The sequence below is a fragment of the Ruditapes philippinarum genome, unplaced genomic scaffold, assembly GCF_026571515.1.
Source record: "Ruditapes philippinarum isolate M1 unplaced genomic scaffold, ASM2657151v2 ctg1900_1_1_1_1, whole genome shotgun sequence".
Lineage (NCBI taxonomy): Eukaryota > Metazoa > Mollusca > Bivalvia > Venerida > Veneridae > Ruditapes > Ruditapes philippinarum.
In genome coordinates, this window is record NW_026861695.1 from 1 (window position 1) to 26,093 (window position 26,093).

Sequence of the window (26,093 nt, forward strand, 5' to 3'; positions counted from 1 at the left end):
GTTTTTGGAAAAATATGCTCGTTTTCTATTATTATATTTTTTTACAGATATTCATTGCCTAATTAATGCTAAAAAAATCTAAGAGCAAATTACAATTATAAACATTTTCAATGCTTTATATATTACAAACTAGCCGGTAAAAGCCGTCCATATTTCACAGAATGAATCAATATACTTCTAGAAAGATTTTAGCAAACTTTGATACAAGCCCTTTGACTAAATGTAATTTTAGTGATTTTTTAAATTTAGAATGATATGATAAAAAATGTTCAAATTGGTGGGGTAGAGAAACATTTCCATGCATATTTCTATCGTGTCGAGAATAGTCATGCATTTAACATGCATAGTTTATTACTAGAATGTTATTATTTGCATCTAAACAAACAACACTTGCAAAACATGTTTAAATGAGATTACACGGATATTTTTTTAGACTTTCAATACATGTATTTCTTTTAAAAAGCCTTTTTAATGTATATGTTCTGACTCATAATAATGCCTACAACTCCAAATCCGTACGGTAAATTTTGCTTAAATTTTGCATACAGGTGTCCTTTAGGTATACCACTAAACAATGTTGTCAATTTTACAATGCCTTATAGTGCAAATTAGAGTGGTTATAACTTAAATGATAATTTACAAATATATTGTAATTTGCTCAATATTTACAAACCAATATCTTAAAACAACCATATAATGAAGTGAAATCGTAGACTATCGTCTTTATGATTTTAAAACATCATTTTTTGAAACTTAACCTATAGTAACCTAGTATATATCAATAACACGAAAAAAATCAGTATTAGTCGTTTCAAAGCGTATTTATATTAAATATATTCTCAAAAATGTAAAAGCACTAATATAATGAACATATTTAGAACATAGAAGATTGTACAAAACACACAGTCACACTTGTAGAATTAAAGTCTGTGATATGTTACCACTATGGGATTATATCAAAAAATATTAAATTCCCTCCTTAACACATCCTCTCCTCCATGACAAATCTCAATGAAATTACTTAAAACGTTTAAAAACATACCTGAAACCAAAGTTGCTGCTTTCAGCTTCTAGAGCACGTGTAAAATGGGTTAGCCAAAAGTCATAAGACGTAAGTCACAAATCAAAAGTCGAAAGGCAAAAGTAAAATATCCGTAAGTCGAAACTCAAAAGTGACCCTCCAAGGCTTCCATATCATTTGTTATGATATGTTGTATATAGATTATTTAGAAGACAGTATATTCCCAAATATTATTATACGCGCCCAAGTATGGCAAAATTTATAGAACTTTTAAAATGTGGTAGTTCTGTAAAATTGAATAGACTTGCAATTTTCTGTATTAAAGCTTTTATGCAAAGGCAGGATAACCTTAATTATTTGTATTAGTAAACGTATATTTTATGTGCAAATATCTATATTATTTAAGAATATGTTAAAGTAAATGATTATACACCTAAATATGTATGCTGATATTCTCTGTTTTTGGTACTGCATTTGTACACATGTATATATGATATGTAAAGTAAATAATTGATAATATTATATTTACTCTCGCTATATTACATGCATGTACTTGTACTTGTATATGTGAATGACGATGAACTGATGTGTTCAAGTCAATTTTGTTGAATAAACTTCTGTTCTGTTCTGTTCTTATAGTGTATTTGTTATTCAATTAAAACTATGTGTTTATTGTACAAATGTAACAAATACATAAAATCTGTAGGTTTTATATTTTGTCAAAGTGGGCGTGGTAAATATATCCGATAATTGAAAAACAAAACCAACAAATGTGTAAGTTAATTTCATTTCTTTGCTTTTTATTAAACTTTCATTTATTAAAAATATAAGTTAATGCACATACAGTCATGTGTATACATTCAGTAATAAAATTTATTTGCATGATATAACTTGTTTCAATATTCTTAATATCATGAGTTAATTTCAACGATAGAAGACTGAATATACATCAACAAAACACCCGTTAAATGTTGTCCTATAATTTACGAATACAATTAATTCTTGCATAATTTCTTTTTATGAAAAGATAAAAATCGCTTTCAAGCTAACACAATAAGAAAAAATAAATTTTGCATTAAATATCAAAGTCTTGCTGAAGGCTTGTAACAGTATGATTCAAAGTTATATCTACATTCATATCATTGTAATCAAGTATACTTGAATTAGCACTGTTCATAGAATTATTTTCAAAAGATACAAAGTTAAATGAAGGCGACTGATACATCATATCATCTATGTGTAATGAAATAGGTATATCAATAGTATTGCTTGACCCACATACATTTGCTGGTAATTTGAAAAATATAAACTAACTGTCTTTCAAGAATTATTCATAATTTCATTTTCCCCATTAAACAGCCCTAGATCACTCAACTAAGATCCACTGCAGGAAAATTGCCATAATTCTTTAATACAGAAGTAAGATAAGATCATGTTAGGAGTATCAATTTTTCACCTCGTACAGTTATGAGTTATGCATTATTTGCACAGGTTCGCTTCAAAAGAAACATGCCCAATATCTAGGCAATCAGCACTGTTTCACGCAAGAAGACTCATATAGCTACATTCCTGTATGAGTCCATTTAAACTAAGTGATTTTGACCCTATGCCAATAATTTATAATTATTATAGAGTATCACAAGACGATGTTACTCGTACACGATAGTTTTTTTTCTGTTCTGGACACTGTAGTTTCGGTGAAGATTTTTAAGACAGTTTTAAGTCTATGCATCCATAAGTAACATTCCAGGGAAAGTATTTTCAGACTGCAGGAGCATCATTGCCACGAGGGGCACTTAGTTTTGAAAATCTTGTATCGGGATTCACAATGTCTGTCACTTAGTGTACATAGATTTTACATAGTAAAATGTGCATAGAGCATAGAGCATTAGCATCATATTGTGTCTTTAACATATTAAATTAATCTTGCTCATAGAGCCACACAGATTTATATATTAAACTATAATGACTAAAACTAAGATAATTGGGATGTAGCATGTTATAAAATGCATAAAATTTGTATGATGCTTCTGCAGTCTAAAATGGCTTTGAAATGGGTATCACTTAATTTACACAGACTTGTGTAATAAATCTGTTCAAAACTACAAAACCCAGAACATAGACATTAATAATGTATCATCATAACCTTGTGATACTCTACAAATATTTGGTAAATCTTCGACAGGATGGTCAAAATTTATCAAACACTAGGGGTCACTCAATTTATATGGACTAATATAGAAATAGTTATTTAAGTCCTCTCATTTGAAACAGTACTTGAAACAATTCTGAGAAACTAGACATTGAGCTTGTTATTTTAAAGCATCCGAATAAATTATGTATGACAAAACTGACACGCCTAATATGGTCTTATTACTTACCTTTATTAAAGAATGGTGACCCTTTACCAACAATGGATCTTAGGTGCGTGATCTACGGCCATCATAAAAGAGAGATATAAATAATTAATGAAAACAGTTTTTTATATTTTAACCCATCAAAAAATGTTGGTCATGGGATATCATTGATATATTCCTTACTTCACATAGATGAGATGATGTGACAGTAGCCTTATATTTACTATATTTAGATATAGAATGCAAAAATCATTATCTCATTGGGTTAGCTTTAAAGCAATTTTTATAGTTTGTATTATTTTCAAAATGAAATTGTGAAAGAGTTAATAATTGATATTTGTTTATGGACTACCTTTATACTACACAATCATGTACATATTTGCTATTTAAAGCAGGTTTCATGATTTATTGTCTAAGAACTTATATATCTTTACAATTAACAATTTATAAATTGAATCAAAGATGTTGTAACAAGTTATTTCACGCAACAAATTTTAATAAGTAAATGTTTACAAATGATTGAATGTGCATTTATTGATATTTTAGATCACCAACTTGAGGAAGACAAAATACCTTCGTCCAATAAAGAATATTTTTGATAGGGAACATTTGCATAAGAATTCACAGCATAGGCAAAGAAATAGAATTAACTTACCAGTGTAAATTTTGTTGTTTTTCGGATTCATTTACCCCACCCACTTTGACAAATAAAAAAACTACAGATTTTGTTCTTACATTTTTACAACAAACCTCTATTGTTAATTGAAATTAAGATTTTTTTTCAATTTTGAATATAAATGTAGAAAACCAAATGCTTGCAAAAAAATGAGATTTTTTCTTGATATTTTTAAAGATATTTTTAGACACAAAAACTTTTCTTTCATTGTGATTTACATAAAATTTGATTATTTCAGATACAGTATGTTTAAGCAATTTTTTTTTATCGAAATAAACATAATTTGTACTACAATGATACACTGATATAACAGTTTTGAATAGAATCGGCGGCCATATTGGACGCCATCTTGGATTGCGAAGAGGTATGAAAGCGGAACTTTGTAAGATTAAAATTATTGTAAAGAAGGCACTTTAAACATGCTATGGTGTAAGTTTCACGTCTTTACAAAAATTTGGACTGAATGAGCTTTCAAATTTATATGGCGGCCATTTTGAAAATGGCGGCTATCAAGAATGAGTAGAGATCAGTTTGGGCCCACTTCACTTCTGAAATCTTAATGGTCTAAAGATGATTTTCTGAAAGTTTCATGCTTGTATCACCACTTACACTATTGTTTTTCAATTTTCCGCCCACTAGAATGAAAATTTACTTAGAATAATTTTCAATTTAATGCATTGACTATTATTGTCTGATTAAGTCCAGTTTTCAAAATGTATCATACAGTGGTTATTTTACAGGCATTGTTAACATATTATTGTCAGTATTCACACAAAGTTATCCATGTAGGTTTTTAGCGATTGATTTCCTGAATGCCTGTATATTGTGTAAACAGCTTTATGTCATTGCAAAAACTAACAATATCTGACTGCAATGACGCCCCTGGTCCTCTATCTCCCCCGGTATACGCCATTGTGGGGTATACGAAATGAGTAAGATAAAAATGAAAATTTGGGACGGCAAAAAAAAAAAACAACAAAAACAACTGCAAATGTGATCCTGTTGACCAGCTGTCGATGTCCTGACTAAAACCCGAGGTGAGTGACCATACTTAGTAGACAATAAAGACGAACAAGGGCACTAGTGTACATGGGCCTCAAGTACGAAATCGTAACATTAATGTCTCAGGTTCTTGTACGTTTAGGTGCTCAGTTACCGCTGTATAGCTGAAAATGCATCTGTATGGCTAAAACTCTGTGGAAATTACACGAATGTAAATTATCATCTCTCTGTGCTGTGATTGCATAACTGGTGACATACACATACCCGACAGTGAAAGCTCCTTTTCTGTGTTTTAACGGGATGATTGGCCTACATTTATTGTAGACTTCATGCCATGAAAGTCCAAGCAATTGCTTTATCAAAACGTACCTTTTGAATAACATCGCACTCGTACGCTACATGTATAACGAAATCGGTTTCTTATTACGAAAAATGAATAACTGCGGATGCAATGAGCAGTACGGGAAGTAATTGCAAACTTCGTTCAAGCTAGAGAACTGGTTGCAAACTTGGCAAAATGTCTCGCGAATCATGAATATTTTTGATTTCGTACTTTTTTCTTCATGTAAGTGGGTTTGTATGTTATATTGAAAGTTTTTATTATGCCCATTCATTATGATTCACTCGGTAGAATAACCAACCAGAAGGAAGCTGAAACCTAAACCGAGTGTTGGCATGTCCAAAACTTTCAAAATAACATACAGACACACTTATATGGAGAAAATACCGGGGTGCGTTTTCAATATTCATGAATCGGTAGGCATTTTGCTAAGTATTCAACCATTTCGGTCGATTGAACCAAGTTTGAAACAACTTCAGGTTCTGCCATTTGGGATGAAGGTTTCAAATATATCTAGTACATTTGTACACTAATGGAAGCCTCGATTGTATAAACAAATCAAATGAAAATAATTCCAGCAGACGACAGGTTCAGCTAATATATATTTTCAATATGTATATTTCAATATACGTATTTGATTGATTGCCAATCGAAGCAAACAACGTTGTTTTATTGTTGTTCCAGTATTCTTATATAGCTTAAGATGCTGCAAAATTAGGTTGAGAACAAATTGATTTAAAATGTTGTGTTTCCGTCGGAATATTCCTTTTATTTTTTGTTAATTCTTTAAATTCACTTTCTTTAGAAACGTTAATATTATGAGGACCATTCAATAAGTTTTTGTACTTGGTTTAAATTATGTAACTTCTAAGTCTTATAAAATGTGTTCTATTTCAAACATTCGAAGTATTCCCCCTCTACCAAAATACAGAAAATATTCTTCTTTGGAATAGCATCGTAGACACTGATAAATTACGCTACCAAGAGAACCCCTGAACGTTTATGTTTTACTAGAAAGCATTTTCGTAAGTCTGGAAAACAGAAGAAGTTGCAGCAACTTAAGTCAGGGGAACAAGGCCGATGGTTTACATTTAACATTTTCAGACGCCAAGAAAGATTTAACAATATGGCTTGTGTAAGAGGAGGCATTGTCATGTAACATTTGCTTTGACGCTTCTTATTGTAAAACGTCTTCACTTTTCCAGTACATATCAGATAGACAGGGTACTAAAACGACTGGTCCACATGAGTTAAAGAAAATTGCAGACAACATTTTCTATGTACTGATGGTCCTTCTGTCAATACAGGACCGCTTTTGATCTTTTCGCAACCACTATGTTACCGACCCTACTTTGACTCTTTGACGTCACAGTCTTTGGATGTTTTAAGAAGTCATTTTGCATACTTAAAGCGATCTTTCGTTTGCTTCTTAGTGCGCAAATAAGGTACTCACCTAACGCAAACCTTATTTAGACCCAAACGTTTGGTAATGATTAAATGAATACCACTTCTAAAAATGTAAACAGGTAAATACAACTACCTATATCCTTTGCTGACAATCTTACATCATGCTCTCCTATGACCTTTACAGCAGAAATGTTTCCCTCGGTAACTGAGGTTGTAGTCATTTTATTTCACAGACAATTTCTTATCTTTAAAAGCTTTTCCCACCTAAAGATTGTGCGCTTTGAAATGACCTGAGGTTCATATATACCACACAATTCATTATTATGCGCTGCAGCTATATCAAAACCAATGCGACATTTAATGTAGCTCCGATTTTCAGTTTTATAGTAAATTGTACAATATGTTCCGTAAGTGTATGTGACTGCATGTGTTTCGAATTTAAATATCTCGTGTTTTTTTTACACGCAAATGAATGAAACAAACCGTTATATTTAGCTTTTGAACGCTTCATTAAAGTGCAATGAAGCAATTTAAAATACCAAACGGATACATATTCGCAAATGTTTAAGTGACATAATCCTCGTATAATAAATTTGATGAAGGTTCTATTTGTTCGGCTTATGTTTTGAGAACAGGGTTATTTCAAATATAAAGTTAGGAAATGGTCTTATTTATCATTTTACCTATTATGATATGTTTCTCCAGAGGGTTATTGAATTGATTGAAATAACTCCTGGAGGAGCTTTTATACAATAAAGATGAATCTTGTGTTTTCTCTTAAAAACCAAACCAAGTTTGTTGCACTTCGAATTCAGACACAAACAAAGAAGACAACCATTTTTTATTTGAGGTGACATGATTTTAATTGTTGTAAATATCGTCAATATACATAGATAACTCCCATAATATAGAATTCGAACATCTGTAATCGAGTTTGCATTCAATTGAGTGAGAAAAATAGAGAGAAATACACATACAGCAAGTCGTTTTAATCAAAAGATATCAATAAGAAATAACAAATATTTATGTAAAATATGAAATTATGCTGTTCACAATTGACAAAGATATAAGAAACAAATGTACAGGTGTGTGTTTTTTATGAAAACGTAACATTTTTATAACTCTCTCTATATATATATATGAATTGAAATAAAACAGACAATCTCATTTTTAACACACATAATTATGAAAATCATGTCTAGACATGTAAAGTTAAAGAAAAAAGTTTATACTCTATTATTATTCTATCTTGAAAACGGGACAGTAATAACCAGCAGTTGGGGATTACTTTATTAACTGACCAATTTGGAATAAATTTAATATAAGTGAGTATTTAATTGTAATTCGTTGCCAACATTTACAAGGTTGGCCTAATCCGTTTTTATCATTTTATGAAGTTTTAAATGATATACATTTATCAAATTATAATTCCAAGTAAAAGAAAACGTGACCTTTATCCTTAACCAGCTTACACATGAAAACGTTCGACAAATGCTTATCAAAATATTGCACATCTTTTTTACGCAAGAACGAAACATCAGCACGATTACAATTGAGTTTTTAATAAATATTTTCTTTAAAAAGTGAAATAAGAAAACCTTTTACAAAACCGTAAAGTTTACTTGGGCGCCTTTTTCTTTTTTTTCCCAAACAATGTCAAACACACCCAATGTAATTTATTTTTTACTAAAAACTGTTCACTGTACACATTAGAAGATATTTACTCCAAACAAATGATAATAATACTTATATGTGTTTTAATAATATGCTATACGCTACAAGATGAGAATAATGTGATGACATGCTATGCTCAGAACAGAAACAAGGGCTTCAGTGTGAAGCATAATGGTATTCTTCTTCTACATGATTACATTTAGTACATATTGTATCAAAGGTTTTCGGCGGTACATGTACTGGCATTTTAAGTAACTATCTTTCGGAAGCTTATGTATTCTAGTATTAAATAAACCAATTAACCAATATCTAACTGCTAGGGGTGCCAATGGTTTGCATGTGCCATCAGTATAAAGCTAGGTCTGTTTACAAAATTTATTTACATAGACATTAAACTGCTGACAGTAAATTTTAACTTTCATATTGGTATCAGTTAAACTAATTTTCGCTTTAAAGTAAGACAATACACAATTTGTGAATAAAGGTTTTAATGTTTTGTCTAAAATTGGCTTTTTCTTAAGTGCTAGGGAGCGTGAGGGTTGTTGCACTTTTTGATTATCCCTCATGTACAGACTCGAATGAACAGCGTCTGCCATGCTAATGTAATTTTGTTGTGATTAATGCTTCCGAGGGATCACATTTTGTCTAGATATTTGTCACCAGTATAGAGCAAAGCAAGCCGGCACATTAGTGCAGTTTGAACAGGTTCTGTACTGTTTGTTGCTCAATGTTTGTATTTTGATATTTCAATCCCTTAAATGTTGAATGGAGAACTTTTCCGAAGTCAAAGCTGGTCAAATCTATTATATAACTTTAGCAAGGTTAGAAGTGGTTAACAAATAACTGAGTTTGAAAAACGTGACATGTTCTGTAGAATAAAGGTGAAATCTGATGTGAACGTGAGATAAATATGTACAGCGAAGGAAAAATATACTTTCACTGGAAAACAGGCACACAAAATGCAACGAACTTGTTTTCTTTCGAATTTGATTAGATATACAAATCACTTACAGAATGAAGAAATATTCATTTTCAAAAAATACATAAATCATATATACTTTCATTTTGGACTTATACTTAACAAAGAATCTAACTGAAGATAAGAATAATCATGCATTTGTATAAACTATAAAAACATTCTGCAACTTGCAGACCTGTCAAGTGATACTACTTCTACTTGTTTACTTATTGTCAAATATTTGAGGATAAATGCTCGTTCTTTCCAAGTGACATACATGTTGCATGTCTTGTATACTTCGAAGCCCTGTTTTCATTAAGTCGAAAAAATCAAACTGAACACATGCAGATCATATTGAAAGCTGCAATTATAACTTTAAGTACTTTGAGTACTATAGAGTTTTATACAATAATTCACTTGTACACTTAACAAATCTTATAAGTGTGCACGTATAAAAATCAAATTTTCTCAGATACTAATAAACATAGGTCTCTGAAATTTTAACCAAGTATAGTATAGATATGTGCAATGATGGGTATCGATTTTTATGTCAGGGCGATTCGTACTAACTGAGAAATAGCGATGTGTGCAATATTGCGCGAAAACCGAATTTCACATTTCTGTAAAATATGTATTTATATTGGGTGCAAAAAGGTCTAAATCTCTTGATTTCACTAAAATACAAACATAAAACATAGGATCACCGATAGGGTATAATACTACAATGAATTCCAGGGCATTATGTCACTGTGATTTTAATATTTGCTTTATTGAATTTCAGTAAAGACTGGTTTATGTCGATCTCCGTAACGCGTTGTACCCAGTTGCTAAAAACAATGCAAACACGATATTTTCATTAATATGAAAGTACCAAGAAAGTTTGTTTTTAGTTTTAAAGTAAAAATCTTATTCAATATGTTTATTTGAGAAAATATTATGCAAATTTATTTTCAAAATGGGCGCCTGAAATGCAAATTCCCTTGCGTAAAACTTCTAGACGGCCATTTTTCTTTCAATTGCAAAAATTCTGCAATAAATTTATGTTTTTTGGATGTCTTTATTTTAATAGAATCCTTGATGGTCAATAATAACTTCATTTAGCGCCAACCTGTCACCCTCACGTGCACTTTGTTGTTTATGTCATGTCACGGATGAACGCACACAACAAAAATAACCGTTATTTCTGAATATAGCATTGTAAAAATAAACCATTCAAACGATGAATTCCAAAATTTGGGTAAAAAATGTCAAGTAATAAAAAAGTTATTCACATTTAAAAACTGCACAGTTATAAGTTTTGTTAAGTGTATTGGGTTTTCAATATATACAATATCGTACATTTGACTAAATTTTACAATGAGAATAATTTGAATTAGAAAATCTCATTATCACAATGTAACCCAATTCAGGCAAATAAAACTTTTGAACATTTTGAATTAATAATTAACTTCCTTATTGACCAAAATCTATAAAGAGCTGTAAGAAAGAACTTAAACATGCCATCTTTCTCGGTTAAATACATATATGAATACATAAAGGGCGGCTGTCAAACAGTTTGATACCTAAAAATCAGCATTTGGTCTGGCCTGGTACCCAGCTGCTTGCAAAGGCTACTGGGATAGCTCTTAGAAGGTAAGGGCAAAATTTTAACATGAATGCACAATTGCATACAATGACCTGATTATATCAATTGTAATCCTGCCACAGTGTAGAAATTATTAACACTTATATATATATATTTAACAAACAATTTAAATAATATGAGGTTTAAACTATAGTGAATTTCAAACAATTATACCAAAAACAAGGAGTATCATTTAATATATCAACATTCAACGTACAATTTAAAAGAAACAACTGTTGGTCAAATAATACAAATCAAATACACTCATAACCTAACAGTTAACATTTGATTCTACCCTTTCGGGATGACCAGTGAAAACATTTCATAGATATCACAAACTTGCATTGAAAGCTGAATTGTAACAATATGAGCTATAACCTATACAGAAAATTGCACGAAATATTCGTATTAAAATACACACAAAAGTACTAATAACATTTCAATCAACAAATCAACAAATTTGGCAAACGCGTGTTTGCTTGCATTTACAAATATTGTAAAAACAGAATTTTCGTTTTTTTCGTGTAAAAAGCAGTTTATCCTAAAACACGTTCTGATGTTACACAAAACAGATTACAAAAACATATTTAAACACTTTTGCCCTACAACTGTAAAGGTATACAGCATGATACTATAACTATGTGTGATGTCCCATCCTAAGAAAAAAGTGTGAACTTTGTATGAAATAAATTAATTGAAATATTTTTTCTGACATTAACTGTTCTTGAACTAGTTATCATGTATTATTATTACTACTATGTCGTTATTACATTAATTAACTTCCTTAGAAAGACCTCCATGTTCAAAACGTACGAAATGACAACCAAAACTAATTTCGTCGAAGGAAACACACTACATTGCTGTTAAAAATTCCTTCAGGACATCATTAAATGAACTGCTTTGTAACAATCATTTTATCTTTAAAAATTAAGAAGCTAAAATTTACAGTTATGTCTTTATAACGTAAACAGGAATGATTCGGCAAGACAAAACCCCAAACAAACAATGATGGGCGCTTCTCGTTGACAGCCTACTATATTGCATTAATATAAATTCAACGAAACATATTAACAGAATTTGGTGATTATATAATGTACCAAAATGTCCTATCCAATTCAGTTATGAAAAGGGTCCTACTTCAAAAAGCATGTAGACCAAAACAAAACAACCACCTGAAAGACTTTGGCATTGAAAAATATCCCAATTACAATAACAATATCGTCGACGATTGCACTTTGACAGTCACAAGAATCCGCCTTTATTCCATCATAATACAAAAGATCTTCAATATTGAAGATAACATCATGTTCTAAATTTCTGCGTATGTTTATTTTTTTCTCATATCTATGTTAGATGTTGGTACAAATGTGGTGAAAACGCAAAGTTTATTGCGCGAAAAATGACGTGACTGTCAAATGTGCTTCTTATCTCTTAAACCATAACCGTCAATTTTGACATCGTCTACTACATATACAAAACACTCATAATTTTCTTTTTTAAGAGGGCAAATGAACTTGTAAAACGTTCTGCAATACTTTTCAATTTTATCAATCATATTCTATCGTTGTAGCCTCATTTATAAAGCTGTTAGAGTTTCCTTCTTCCTATCCCATTTGGAAGAATGTTGTCAAAATTTGTTTTCTCCATTATTGTCAGATACTTTGTTCTGCAACAATATAATGAGAACAAATGATTTTGCCCAAAATATAATTCTGGATGCATGTATATGTATGTGGAGCACGTTATAAACGGTCGTGTGTAGTTGTCATGACAGGGAGACATTGCAAGGTGATACAGGGGCCGCCCTTATGGTTGTCATAGCAATGGTGTTACTGTTTGTAGATTCCGGTATCTGACTATCACGACTACATCTACCATCATTGTCTTCACTTACCTGAAATTATTAAAAAAGAATAATGCTGTTAAAAAACTTAAATCTTTGTTGGCACCGAAATATATACAATTAAAAGAGCAAGAGAAAAAAAACAGTTACAAGAATAATAAAAATAAATATCAATTCCAAACTAATGCATAAATTCATAAAAAGTTATTTACACGTGATATCACGGTCAGAAAGTCTGGCATTGATATATACCAATATACATGTAATATCAAAAGTATGCAATAATATGCGAAGATGCATAATATGTTTTTTTTTGTACTTGTATTTCATTATAAGAAATAAGACCCAATGAAACAATTTGCTCAAAGAAAACAAAAGAGATTAATAATTAATCAATAATGGTTTTTAATTCGACAAAGGAAAGTGACTTAAACGGACAAGTTGGGTACTTTAGAAATAGATCGATAATGCTGATTAACTTAATATAGATAGTAAGAGAAAGATGCACGGGTAAATTTATTAGAAAGTATCCCTGTTGGTGTTTTCATCATTTGTGATACTAAGGAATAACTAACTCTACACAGAAAAACTGATATTAAATAAGCATCAATAAAAATATATGCAAAGGTTTTCGATATATTTATCATCTGAAATATGCAAAGTGACATACGTTTGTGTAATACAATTAATTGCCAATGCAAAAGGTGATTAGAAGCATGATATATTTATACATTGTGTAAAACACGTGATCGAACGTCTACTGCAACTAAATATAACAACAATAAATAAGGCTGTTAGCTTTTCATGAGACAGCAATGAAAAATTAAAAACCATTGTCTGGAACTGATATCATATGGAAATCAAATATAAACAAATAAGAACTACTTTAAAGTAATAAGTTTTAACAATGATAGGGATGCATATACAGGAAACAGATAACCGTTCATCATTCAAGACTCCGTAAAAAGAAAGTAATCTTTAACGAATATAAAACAGAACAATAAGAAAATTGTCAGAACAGGATATCTAGATGTACCTCGCTAGTTGAGGAGTCTTCACTAAAAGTACACTCTCGGCACGCTTTCCAACTGAGAAGACAATGTTTGTGCTTGGAAGGCTCAGATGTAACTATCGTGAAATCGAACACTTTTGGTTTAGATGGGCTTGGGCTTGGTGTTTGGGTTCTACCAATATCACCAGTGCCTACAACAGTATGGTGAGGGATGAGTATAAAGCTACTTAATGAAGTTTCTCAGGCCCTCGGATGAGACATTTATGCCATTTACGTCCTTAGTGGTTTTAAATAAAAGTTTGGAAAGAAATACATCACATCATTATTTAATTCTTTAACCTGCTAGAACAGAATGCGATTAGCCTTTATAGAGGTAGGCACGCCTGATCATCCATGCAGTCTGAACAGGTACTGTACTGTTGTTCGCTCATTATTTTTGTATTTTGATACTGAAATCACTACTAAATGTTCAAACGGACTTTTCCTAATTCAAAGAAGGCTGCATCAACAGGTTATGGTTAAATAATTTATTCAATCATTTTTATCATACACGTTTTATCATCATCACCTAAATAACTTTTACTGTTTTTAGGAAAGATCCATGACTTCTTTGAACCTCAATGGACCTTCCCAGCGTTTTTTATTTTCTTATGCAAATTGCTCACAAATAGTATCATAATCAAAAACACGTGTTGTTTTGTATAAACCAGGTAAACCAGAATCAATGTATTATCCAATAGTAGCAATTGGTTACCCAGTCAGGCATTTTGCATTAACTGTAAACACGAGAAGGTCCATTGTCTCGAAAGGTTAAAAATATGTATATGCCATGGACCAAAATCAGATGCCATTTTGTTCGTTATATCAAACGTTAAGCTGCGGTGATTGATGCTTCCAATAGATGACTTGTAAGTAGAGTTTTTACCCTAACAAAGGCCTGAGAAACTTACAACTAAACATGAACAAACACCTAGCTTGTATCTAGTTAAGCAAATGCGGCACGCACTAGAGAGCTAGTGGAGTCAAAAATGCAAACTAAACCAGGCTATTTAACAAAGCAAGCATATGTTTACTTCTCGCACATGGATAGCACCAGTAATACATGTATTTCCTGATAGTTGTTCTACACAGCTAAATAAAAAAGCGACTGTGAAAGATAATGGCGGTCTGTTTTGTTTGAAACCTTAAGTAAATGAATACATAAACAACGTCGTAATAAAAAGTGATAAACACCAATGATGTAGATGAAAATAGATATCATATGCCAAAATATATTATGAACCTTTTTGACGATTATATATTTAAATGGCAGGATGATTGATAATAAAAAGCTTTTATTTATACAATAAAGGATTTATAAAAATTCTAACAATCTAATCATAATTACCAGAATCTACTCCAGCTTTTATGTTGTTTTGCACAACCTTTGCAGGGGACCATTTGATTTCGACACTTGTTGCAGGAATATCCAATGTACTTGGCGGAACAGCCCTGTAAGATCCTCTTGCATGACCATTTCGCGTATTGATGACAGTGTTGACAACATTAGCCGTACTACTGTTGCTATGGTTTGCCACGCGATATCGCGATGGACTGTCGGCGTCATTGTTATTGTTTCCAGAACCAAAGCTGGTGAGCTTCTTTTTCTTCAGCAAATGAACAAAACCCCTTCTCCATATTGACTGTTTAGTTTCTGTATCTTGGGCTTGTTTCCATGGAAATGATCTACATGTAGAATTCTGAAAGAAAGAAAAGACACATGGCTTAATAAACATTTGATAAATTCATGGTAAAAACCAAATGCTTATGACGAATACATACATACATAAATAAAGGATTATACATTTGTACATGTGTAAAAAATACTTTGAAATGGATAAAATATGCACTCCAATATATCGTGTGTAAGGTATTTGCAAAGCTAAATGTTTAAAAGTTTAGAAATAGCAAACAGTGCTAATTACATTACACATGAACGTTGTGAACGTTTTATTACAAATCATGAATAGTGCGGAAAGCAAACGAAAAGATTATATTATATAAGTACATGTCCGTACACTTGAAATGCAAAACACCCAACACCCATGCCTTTAAAAAAGCATAAAAGTGAATAAAAGCATTGTCTTTATAACGTTTTAATGGACTTTTGTTTTCTTTTGCACCCTGTATAGCTAGCCTTTCTGCATGCACTTTCTGAAACAAAAGTTGTTGTAAATAATGGTAGCATTCGAGGTGTAAACTAATATAAACATATCAAAGACGTCAAATGCAAGATTAAAGAAAATCAAAAATACGCAAATGATTTCATTAGCAATAAACATGACATAAGCAAAACTATATCTATAGCTTTTATGTAAGCCACATGAAAGCTGTCAGATATGTCATACGAAGCCGTGGTGAATTGTGTGCATAAATAATAAAGTAATGAGAAAAACAAGTGCATATTGTAATACATTTCAAAGTTTTAATTTCTAACGAAATAAATTGGTAGAAATTGAGAAAAAAACAACATATTGTGAAGAAACAAATGGAAAGCATTTACATGCTATCTTGAACCATAGCACGTTTGGTACAGACTATAATTACGGCGCACCAACACAGTGTAGGAGTGTAGGTCTCTTATGATAACGCAAACAATCTATCGGAAACTGAATTAAAATGCTATATAGTAAATGACAAACTGTTATAATAGTTTAATAAGAAATATTACAAAAAAAACTTTAATACAGAAGTGCATGCAAAATATCTTGAAAAACATTATACAATAATGTAAAAAATACTGATAAGTATAAGCGCTTTTACCACCACCTGCTTAAATTTTTTAAACAGTATCTTTAAACTCCAGCTATAGAGTTGATTTTTTTTAAATAAAAATCAGATTCGCTATCCTAAGACTGTTACAAGCAAATTTCATTATTAACTATAAATTGCTTTTTTTGAAAATGATTGAATGAGAAATATCGACAACACGGTAATGCAAAAAAATCGGATTCCTTAATCCTTAAAAAAGAAAGAGAAGACAAGATACTAAAGAGAGGTGATTCAAATCATAAACTGTTGAATGCTATACAGGGGCATTTGAAAGAAAAATACTTATCGATTTCGATTTCGTTTTTCAAAAATAAGGAGTACGTTCAGATTCAAGTAGCGTTTTCTTGGCAAATGAGCACAGGTTGCATTTTGAAAGAATAATTGTAATTCTATAGGTCATTCAAAGAATATTACAGCCAGAAATTTTGTTCGTAATCAAACAGAATGTATAAACATTTGTGACATGTTTTTCCTCGAAACGCCACTTGAATAAGATAGCCAACCCTTCTATCAAAATAAACATCAATTGTAATTTTAAATACACGCAGTCCATTAAAATATTACACTTTACCTGTATTGTATGTTTGAGGTATTCATGAATTAAACTCGAAGGTGGTTGCGTAACTAGTGCACAAATAAAATAACAAATAAATTGCAACTTCAGGGATTAAGTACATTGTGTGATCAAAGATTAAACAAAAGTGTTGTCTGATTAACATTTATATGAATAATATTTGTACTTTTGTCGCTATTTTGACTATAAAATACCACAACAAATTTAAAACGCGATGGTCCAAAATATGAAAACGTATCTATTTAAATATATACTAGATGATACTTGTTCCAGCTGTGGTCAAAAAGGTAAATTCAATTCATCTGATTTTGATAATTTACGTTTTGTTATGTAAATATCATTCTTTCAAAAACTTAATTATTTCAAGACCAAAAGAATAGAAACAAAGATATCATATTAATAAACTGTCACTTTTGGCATATTAAATTGCACGATTTCTCTATTATCAACTTTTAAAAAGACATTAAGAAACATTTAAACTGGAAGAAATGTTGTTATACTAACTGCGATTGTATCATTATTTTGTAAATAATGCAAAGGGAAGGTAGCAATATTTGATATATTAAAAACCCTGGCAACAATACAGAGCAAGGTCTTCAAAAACACATCATGGTGACATGTAGCGGGTAGTTAATTATACAACACCAACAGACGATTTAAAAGCAATTATAGTACGGTTCTCTCAAAGTTTAACATTTTTCGTTTGTTCATTGACATAAATCGTTTCGTACAAAATAGAGAATAATACTTTCAAAAGACAATTCAATTTTAAAATTAAATTGATGACCAGTCAAAATGGAAGAAAAACTAATTAATTTTTACTATCTAAAGGTTCACTTTAAAATAGAAATCTATGACTGTGAGTGGAATTCTACACAAAAGGACAATTCACATAGCAAATGAAAATTTCTATTAAAATAGTTTTTTCTACAATGAGGCGTTAGGCTAATTTTGTGACTGAACTTCATTAAAGTAAAATACCTGGTGCTTTTTGGTGCTGTTTTGATCGACTTGGACTTCAGAGATCAGTTTTGTCTTGTCGTTCATTTGTGGTTTGCATGATTTACCATCTGTTTGGTCGTCACCTGCGGTAAAACATAGCTTACACTGTACCAGAAACTAGCATTTATTAACGTATATGTCAATGTTTTAATACACCTTTCATAGAAGGGCCACTTTTCGCTCTTATAAATGTGTTTCCTGATTATTATAAATCCAAAACAAGTTTGATTCTACACAATAAGGAAATTATAGAAACACAAGATGAATACCATTATCATCAACAACGACTTGCCAATATGATTACGTTTAACTGAAACTGTAGAATGTTCAGCAACTGTCAGTTTAGTACGAAGCACACAAAGCATAAAAGGTTTTTGGCAAATATGTACGTGCTGATTCTGATCATGAATATAATAACTTACTGTTTTCCATAGGGAAAATCTTTGCCTTGCTGGCATTCACTACTTCAGGCACTTGTCCGTCACTACCACATTCAGAACTAGAACTTACTAGTGCTTCTCGACCACGAAAGTCATCCCTGAAATGGCAAATTAATGTTATCAACAGGAAAATATCATTTCATCTCTTGAAATTAATAAATTTACTGATGAATTAAAATGCAATTAGTTTAAAGAATAAATAAACAAAATGAATTGAAACATAGTTTCCTTCTAAGAAAATGCACATGAATTACACACAAATTAAAATGTAACTGTCTTTAACTAAACAAGATATTGCAAACTGATCCAATAAATTTAAATATGATTGGTCTCATGCACATGTCCCATTAGCAAATTTCAAATTTATAATAAATTAGCCAAATTGTTTCACAATTATTTTTTTAATTTAAGTATGAAACCTTTATAATTTCAAATGTTAATGAAAATTACATTTTCCATACAAAGCCAAACGAAATTATTCAGTACATAGATAATTGAAATTGTAAAAAATACATGTCTTGAATGAAATATTCCTCTGAAAATTTATGAGTTCTGGAAACTTTCACTCAAAATTTTTTCCAAATTCAGGAAAAGTGCCCTGGCCATTGCATGGCGGGGGCATAAGAAAATGATTTTTTCTCATGATTATGGCATTGACCAACCATTAGAAATTGTAATTTTCTTTGTAACTTGAAAACAAAGATATATCACAATTGATACCAATGAACATTTAAAATGGATTGGTCTGCAATGGACACATTTTCCTTAAGTATTTCAAATATTGATAAAAAATAGGAAATGGTTTCATTTATATTTTCTTATAGATATTAAGATGAAACTTTTTGATAGAGTTCAAAGTGATTTAGTATGAACATTTATATGATGAAAATATTTTGCTCTAGAATGATTTGTTTTCTACTATATATGGATATGTTATATCACCTTATCAACAGCAACCATATATACTTCTTTCGTGGTTTATTTCTCATGTATGATACTAAATACTATCAACATAATTATTTATTGTTTAACGGACTTTCCATTTCGTTCCAATTCACTTTAAATCAAACTGAACATTTCAGCTAGTTATTCGTGGATAATTGAAACTGAACATGACTTACCTCCCGTTCTTTTCTGGAATAAAAGAAATAATTCCATCTTTTTGAAACTTTTTATTATCCTTTGATGATTTCTGCTGATGTTTAGCACTTTTCCTCATGAATTGTTTCTTTCTGCCATGAATTCTATACTGAAAACATGGAACTGTTGGAGTTTGTGTAGATATAGATGAGGGCGATGGTGTTGTCGGTGAGGTCACTAAAGCATCAATATCTGAGGTATAAATTTCAAAATCATCACTATGAAAACTTTCAATGCGTGCAATTGGAGTATGAAACATTTGGCGAATGGGTGTGCTAGGCATAACAAAGCGCACTGAGGGTGTGCTGCCATGCCGAGACGACAAGACAGAACTCGCACCAGGTCCGATTAATGAATCCCCAGGGCTTTCACTGGGTGTTAGACCTAGTCCTAATTCCCGAGGAGATAACAATATAGGTGCAGAGATACTTTCAATGTCATCTAAACTCTCCTTCCTGCGTCTCCTATCTAATATAAGATTCTCCTGTGAAGAATTATGGTCACTGCTGTCAACATAACAAATATCGTCTTGCATTAATATTTTATCATCTAGTGAAATTTTTTCCCTTTTGGAATACAAGTCTGCCACTAGATGCTTTGGTTCATGCAAAGTTTCAAAATGATCCACAGTATCATTTAATATATTCCTATTCACAGGGTTGCTCAATTCGTGATCATTTGCATAAAATTCTAACCTACACGTTTCTTGAGTCTCGTCATGTAACCCAGCATCTGGATAATCACTATAATGCTCCGGTTTTAAACTAGCAGCCCCTAAACACTCTGTTGAACTATGTATTGAATCAGAAGTTTGCAGGTTAACATGTAAGGAATCGGTTAATTCCTGTTCAACCCGTTTTTCACTATCCGTTTTAGGAATTTCACAACTCATGCGACGTTCTAATTTTTCATCATCAGAGAGGTTTGCAAATGTGCTTGATTGCATAGATTCAATAATAATCTCAGGAGAAGCTGACAAACTCCTGCAAGATGCATCTTCTACATTTGGAACATGTAAACTACAAGGATTATCTCTTTTTACTTGACCATTAACCTTACTTCTCAGTACTATTTGTTTTGGTCGAACAATTGAGCGGATATCTGCATGGGCAATTCTAGATTCTACCGTGGATTCCCGATTATCCACAGAACCCAGGGAGGTTTTAGACCCATGACGCGAAAATTCATCTTGAGAACCATCACTATAATCTTCGTGCAAATTAGTCGTTGAGCAAGGATTTGAACTATCTGACTGCATACTGTCACCTCCATCAGTTTTATCACTACCGAACCTTGTCCGCCTAAATCGTCGAGAATACGACGTGTTTGGCCCAAGAGTGGATTTTCTTGTCAAGCCTTTATGATTATCATTTGAATAACACTCTTTTAAACCTTTCAAATTTGCCGGTCGCTTCACTGCGGAAACTGGGCTTTGTTTTGGCGTATCAATTTTTATTTCCGGATTGTTTGGATTGTTTGGACTGTGAGGACTGTTTGGATTCGAACCCGAATTATCAGGATTGTGATGACGTCTAGACCGCCTTATACTTCCTGTTCTACTAGGTGGATCTGCCGAATGCACGGATCTTCTACTTTTCCGACGAGATGAGTTTCTTCGAAGTAGCTGGGCTACCTGAGTAGAAGCTTGGGTTGGCGACAAGAGACCATGAGGTTCTTGTCCTCCTACCGCTGCCAACGCCCCAGGGTCTAGCTCATTCTTCGCCGGATCCTTCAAATATATTTCATTATTACAATAACTATCTCTTTAGATTTACCAAAAAGCAATCTGCAATGTCGCTAAATAAAAATTGTTTACGATACATATATCCGAGAAAACATAGTTTGCTTTTTTTTCAATTATCAGCATTTTAACATTTTCCAGCTGATTATTTGTTATCAAAGCGTGTTAAAGAATTTCAATTATTAAACAATATGTAACGTGAGTCATATGTTATAAAGTGATTTTCAGACTGAAATTCACTGTTATTGACTATTACATATATTGTATTTTAAAGAGTCAATGTAAGGAATGTAAAGTAACAACATTCTACATGAAATTTATGGAAATAAATTTACTCTTCATTTTGTTTTCAAATATATTGGTAAAATATTGTGTCACCCAAATATAGAGAAAGTATATATATTTCAAAACATACATTGCATGACAACCAATTATACAATTTGTGATAATGTTTCCAGAAGTACTGGAAACCGGTTAGGCAATAGGGCCGGGTAAAAACGTCAGTTATCTTCTACAAGCAGTCAATTTAATCGTAAGATATCAGTGAATTAAAAGTATTAAATGTTCTGAATGCAGACAAATGGAAGAATGCTTCATATTAAAATGTTTTATTCTGATAAAATATCTTCACATGACAACAGAGAGAAACCGGATATCTAATGAACGCACAAAAATGCAAAATTGAACATGTTGCAGGCATGGGTTTGCTTGTGCTGTGTTTATTTGAAGACTGTCATGTTTCGAAATGTTCATCAATTTTAAAATGCGCTACGCTCAGGCCTCAGTAGATTGACTGTTGCACACATTTTAGAGCAAAATCTTATTGACTACAATCATTAACTACCAGTTATTACTATTACTATTACTTTTTACAGGACATAGCTTTAAACCGCACGCCGTCTGATGAGCCAAAATATTTCAAGAAAATCTACATTGAGAAAAATGTAAAAATTTGAGAAAAGTAAGAAGTTTAAAGTAATAATGTACATGTTATATGTTTTTAATGACTTATTTTGCAGTATTTATTACCATATTGGTACAGCATGACAGACGCAGTAACGGCTATTTTTGCATATTATGGCCTATTTTTGTGATATTTTCCGTAAAGTTTAAGTGTCGTTTGCAATGTATGAATATATTTCTTTGTTTACTTGACAATATTTTACCTTTTATACATTTCAAAAATTTATGCATTTTCATGAGGCGAAAACATTTATTTTTATATTATACTTACAACGGAAGGAGGTAATGGGCTAACAGGCATAGGGGATCGCCTGCGTCTTGATTTACGTCGATCACCACCGAGCCATGTTGGTGCACTGCAGAGAGCCATCAAGTCAAAACTCGTACTGTTATGTGACTGTGGTACCTTTGGCTCCTCCGTGTCTGATGGAATCTCAATTTCTGGACACAGAATGGAAGGTGTTGCTGTAATTGATATATGAATAAAAAGGCTCATCCTCATTCATATCAATACAGCAACAAAAAAGCAATATTATACATGTATATTATATTCTTAATTTGTCACATGGTCCGATGGCCTTTGTTGAAATATATGTACCTATTGATACGCAATATAAAATCTGAACATTTATTCTTTCAAAAATATCACAAATAGATTTACTTTTAGCAATCAATTGTTCAGGTGTAGATACTAGATAAAGGTGGTCAACCACTGCTACTGACTAAGAGTTGACATGACATGACAAATGTGTTTAAAAACGCATGTGCATCACATAAGTGCTTTTTATCTATCAAAGGGGTTTGTGTAATTGGCACACAGTGTATCACAAACAAAGCAAAACATTTTACTCTTTATTATCATCCAGGATTGAAGAGAGTTTTAAAGACATGACTACATTTTTACTGGCATTTAACGCTTTTAATGTTGCTAATATTTTCACTGAGCAAACGGTTTTATATAAAAACAAGAAAGACTTGATGACAATTATTTATCAATTTAATTTTTGTAGATATTACGAAGTTTTCTTTATGATGTTTTATGAACTAAAAGAATAAAGAAATAGATGTTACTTCAAATTTTTGTGACAAATTATACTGAGACACACTATTGATAACTTCAATATACGGACGACATGTATGCAATATTGAGTGTAAGTGTGAGTTGGTTCTATTTATGAACATTAATGACTTATTGCTGCATTAACAATGGCAACTGTACATTCAAAATGTTTGAAAACTATTGAAAAACAAACAGATCCGAACGTGATTGTTCCTTTGCAAAGCACTGTGAAAGAGCGATGACTTAACAGTTTCCAACTACCAAAATTACATTCTAGAATGTAATTAGTTGTAATCTAAGTAAAAAAACAACACAAGCAACCTGAAAGAATGAAATGAATATTTAACAATAGAAATGACTGATTTTGTGGTAAAGAGTTAAAACATCGCATTGCAGTTTCAATAGCCATTCTATACTACAGGAACTTCTCATGCACACGTCTTTGAAATGGTTTACCTTTAACCAATTCCTCCCATACATTAAACGGAGTATGTTTAATCTCCGGGCTCTCTATAAACGGGTCGTTATAATGCTCTTTTGATATATGATTGGAAATCACGCTTCTAACATTTATGGCTGCAATTTAAACAGTCAAATAAAACTAAAACAATACTCAAATGAACCATGATGGGCTTACTGCTACAATAGATTTTAAACGATTTCAACGGCCATGTAATCATAACTTGTTTTTCATTATTTCACACATTCTTTTGTAAACTTGTTTATCCTAAGGTAGGTTCTGTTCGAACATTTTAAATTGTCAAGGGTAAGTTCAAGGTGAAACTGTTTCTTGCAAACCTTGATTGCAAAAAGTTCTTTATCAAAAGAAAGATACCAGTATTTGACCGACTACTGTATTGTTAACTTATGGCGAATGTTCATGTATTTCTGAATTATCTATAAATATGTCTTTTATTTGTTATTTACTTCACAGTGTTATAAGTGCAGACCTGTTAAACATTTAAACATTTTTCTCGTAACCTTTTACACTCTAAATATCTTAAAAAGATTTGCCCATCTTTCAATCTAAACATAACCAATTATCATTTGTTTGTAAATTTTCAAAATTAGTGTTGACTGAATAACAAACAGTGCATTTCGTTATTACACGGCATGGGTGTGTTAGCTGATCTTGATCTGTATCGGTTGCATAACGTCGCCAATTAAGTCGTTACAGTATGATAACGTTTGATGCAATAACACATTGAGTTTCCTCACGAAATCACGTGCACATGTCTTATTACCGTATTCAAAATGATTTACAATAAAGGTTATTCATGTTTGTAAATATATAACGTTTTCAGAGATATGTTTTCTCTCTCTCTTTTCTTGAATATGTTTTATATTAAACATAAGGCAGTTACAAGATTAGTACATAAGAATCCCTGTAAGTGTTTTGATCCATCTAAGACTAATAAATATAAGTTAGTTGTGCATATCAAGTAAAAATTATGTAACAAAACAAATCTAAGTTTAGTTGTCCAAATAATACCTACTACTGTAAAAATAAAACAGAACAATTGTCAGAGAGTAACAATGAAACAGTTAACATTTCAGACTTCTGTGTGTCTACGTATGCAGTGTCAAGAGTATGAAGGCAACATAACAGCTTAATAAAACATAAAACACAGTATATTCAATAATGTAACACATTTCCATACACCTAAATTGATTTATTTATTTTCATTTACATAATATCAAGAAAAAAATAAGACAATGTTTAGCATTGTATCTAAATGTTAGAATATAAGCAACAGTAACAAGATTATGTTATTGTTTTTCTGTGCTCATCAATTTATAAAGATGTTTGCATTTAAGTGTATTCCATATACCTTTGTGATATTTAGACCTGGTGCATATTATATAATTATATACTGTTAAGGGATGTTTACCTTTGCCTTTGGAGTCCTTCTTCGATGCATGCCTGTGATGGTGTCTTTTCTTGTGTTTTTCTCTTTTCACCTCCTGTTTCTGTGTAAAATCAGTGTCAAAAAGCCCTGCAATATATGTGAAATGTACTTTGTGAATGGCATTTTCCTACATACCATATTATCTTACATAAGCGACATGCAATAAAAAATATATTTGATAAAAGTAAAACAAATTATAACCAATACGTGTGAACTGAAAAGGTTGTTTAAGAATAAGGTATGGACAAGGCTTACATAAACTTTCCTTTATAGGAAACAACAAGAACTGACCTTTAGGAGAAGACTTGCGTGTGTAAGTTTTTGAATACGCTTCTTTTTGTTTACGAAAAGCATGAACAGTTATTTTATTGAAATGTTAAACGAAAATAAAAAGATAGGTGAACAATGCAGTATCTCTGCAATCAAAGTTTTGGATCACATGTATGTCATTTGTTCGGTTACCAGCCGTTCTAAACCAAAATATTTTGTTTATAATTGAATTATTTGAATATATTATATGAAATTGATTGTCAAATAA

General features: G+C 31.5%; 1 protein-coding gene across 5 annotated transcripts in view; it reads right to left on the reverse strand.

The window, feature by feature from the left end:
- Positions 1–10,746: 10,746 nt before the first annotated feature.
- The window catches only part of LOC132716543 (SNF-related serine/threonine-protein kinase-like), a 115,640-nt gene continuing 100,293 nt past the window's right edge, over positions 10,747–26,093 (reverse strand). For 2 of the 5 annotated variants that reach the window (XM_060699838.1, XM_060699840.1), the window contains 8 exons: positions 25,538–25,642; positions 22,857–23,050; positions 19,863–21,610; positions 18,724–18,839; positions 18,281–18,384; positions 15,302–15,653; positions 13,939–14,105; positions 10,747–12,953 (listed from right to left, as the gene is read on the reverse strand). In XM_060699838.1, the coding sequence (XP_060555821.1) occupies positions 12,825–12,953; positions 13,939–14,105; positions 15,302–15,653; positions 18,281–18,384; positions 18,724–18,839; positions 19,863–21,610; positions 22,857–23,050; positions 25,538–25,642 (2,915 nt within the window). In that variant the 3' untranslated portion in view covers positions 10,747–12,824. Of the gene's footprint in view, positions 12,954–13,938; positions 14,106–15,301; positions 15,654–17,296; positions 17,350–18,280; positions 18,385–18,723; positions 18,840–19,862; positions 21,611–22,856; positions 23,051–25,537; positions 25,643–26,093 lie in introns of those variants that run through there. The other 3 variants (XM_060699839.1, XM_060699841.1, XM_060699842.1) reach the window with 3 other exon arrangements.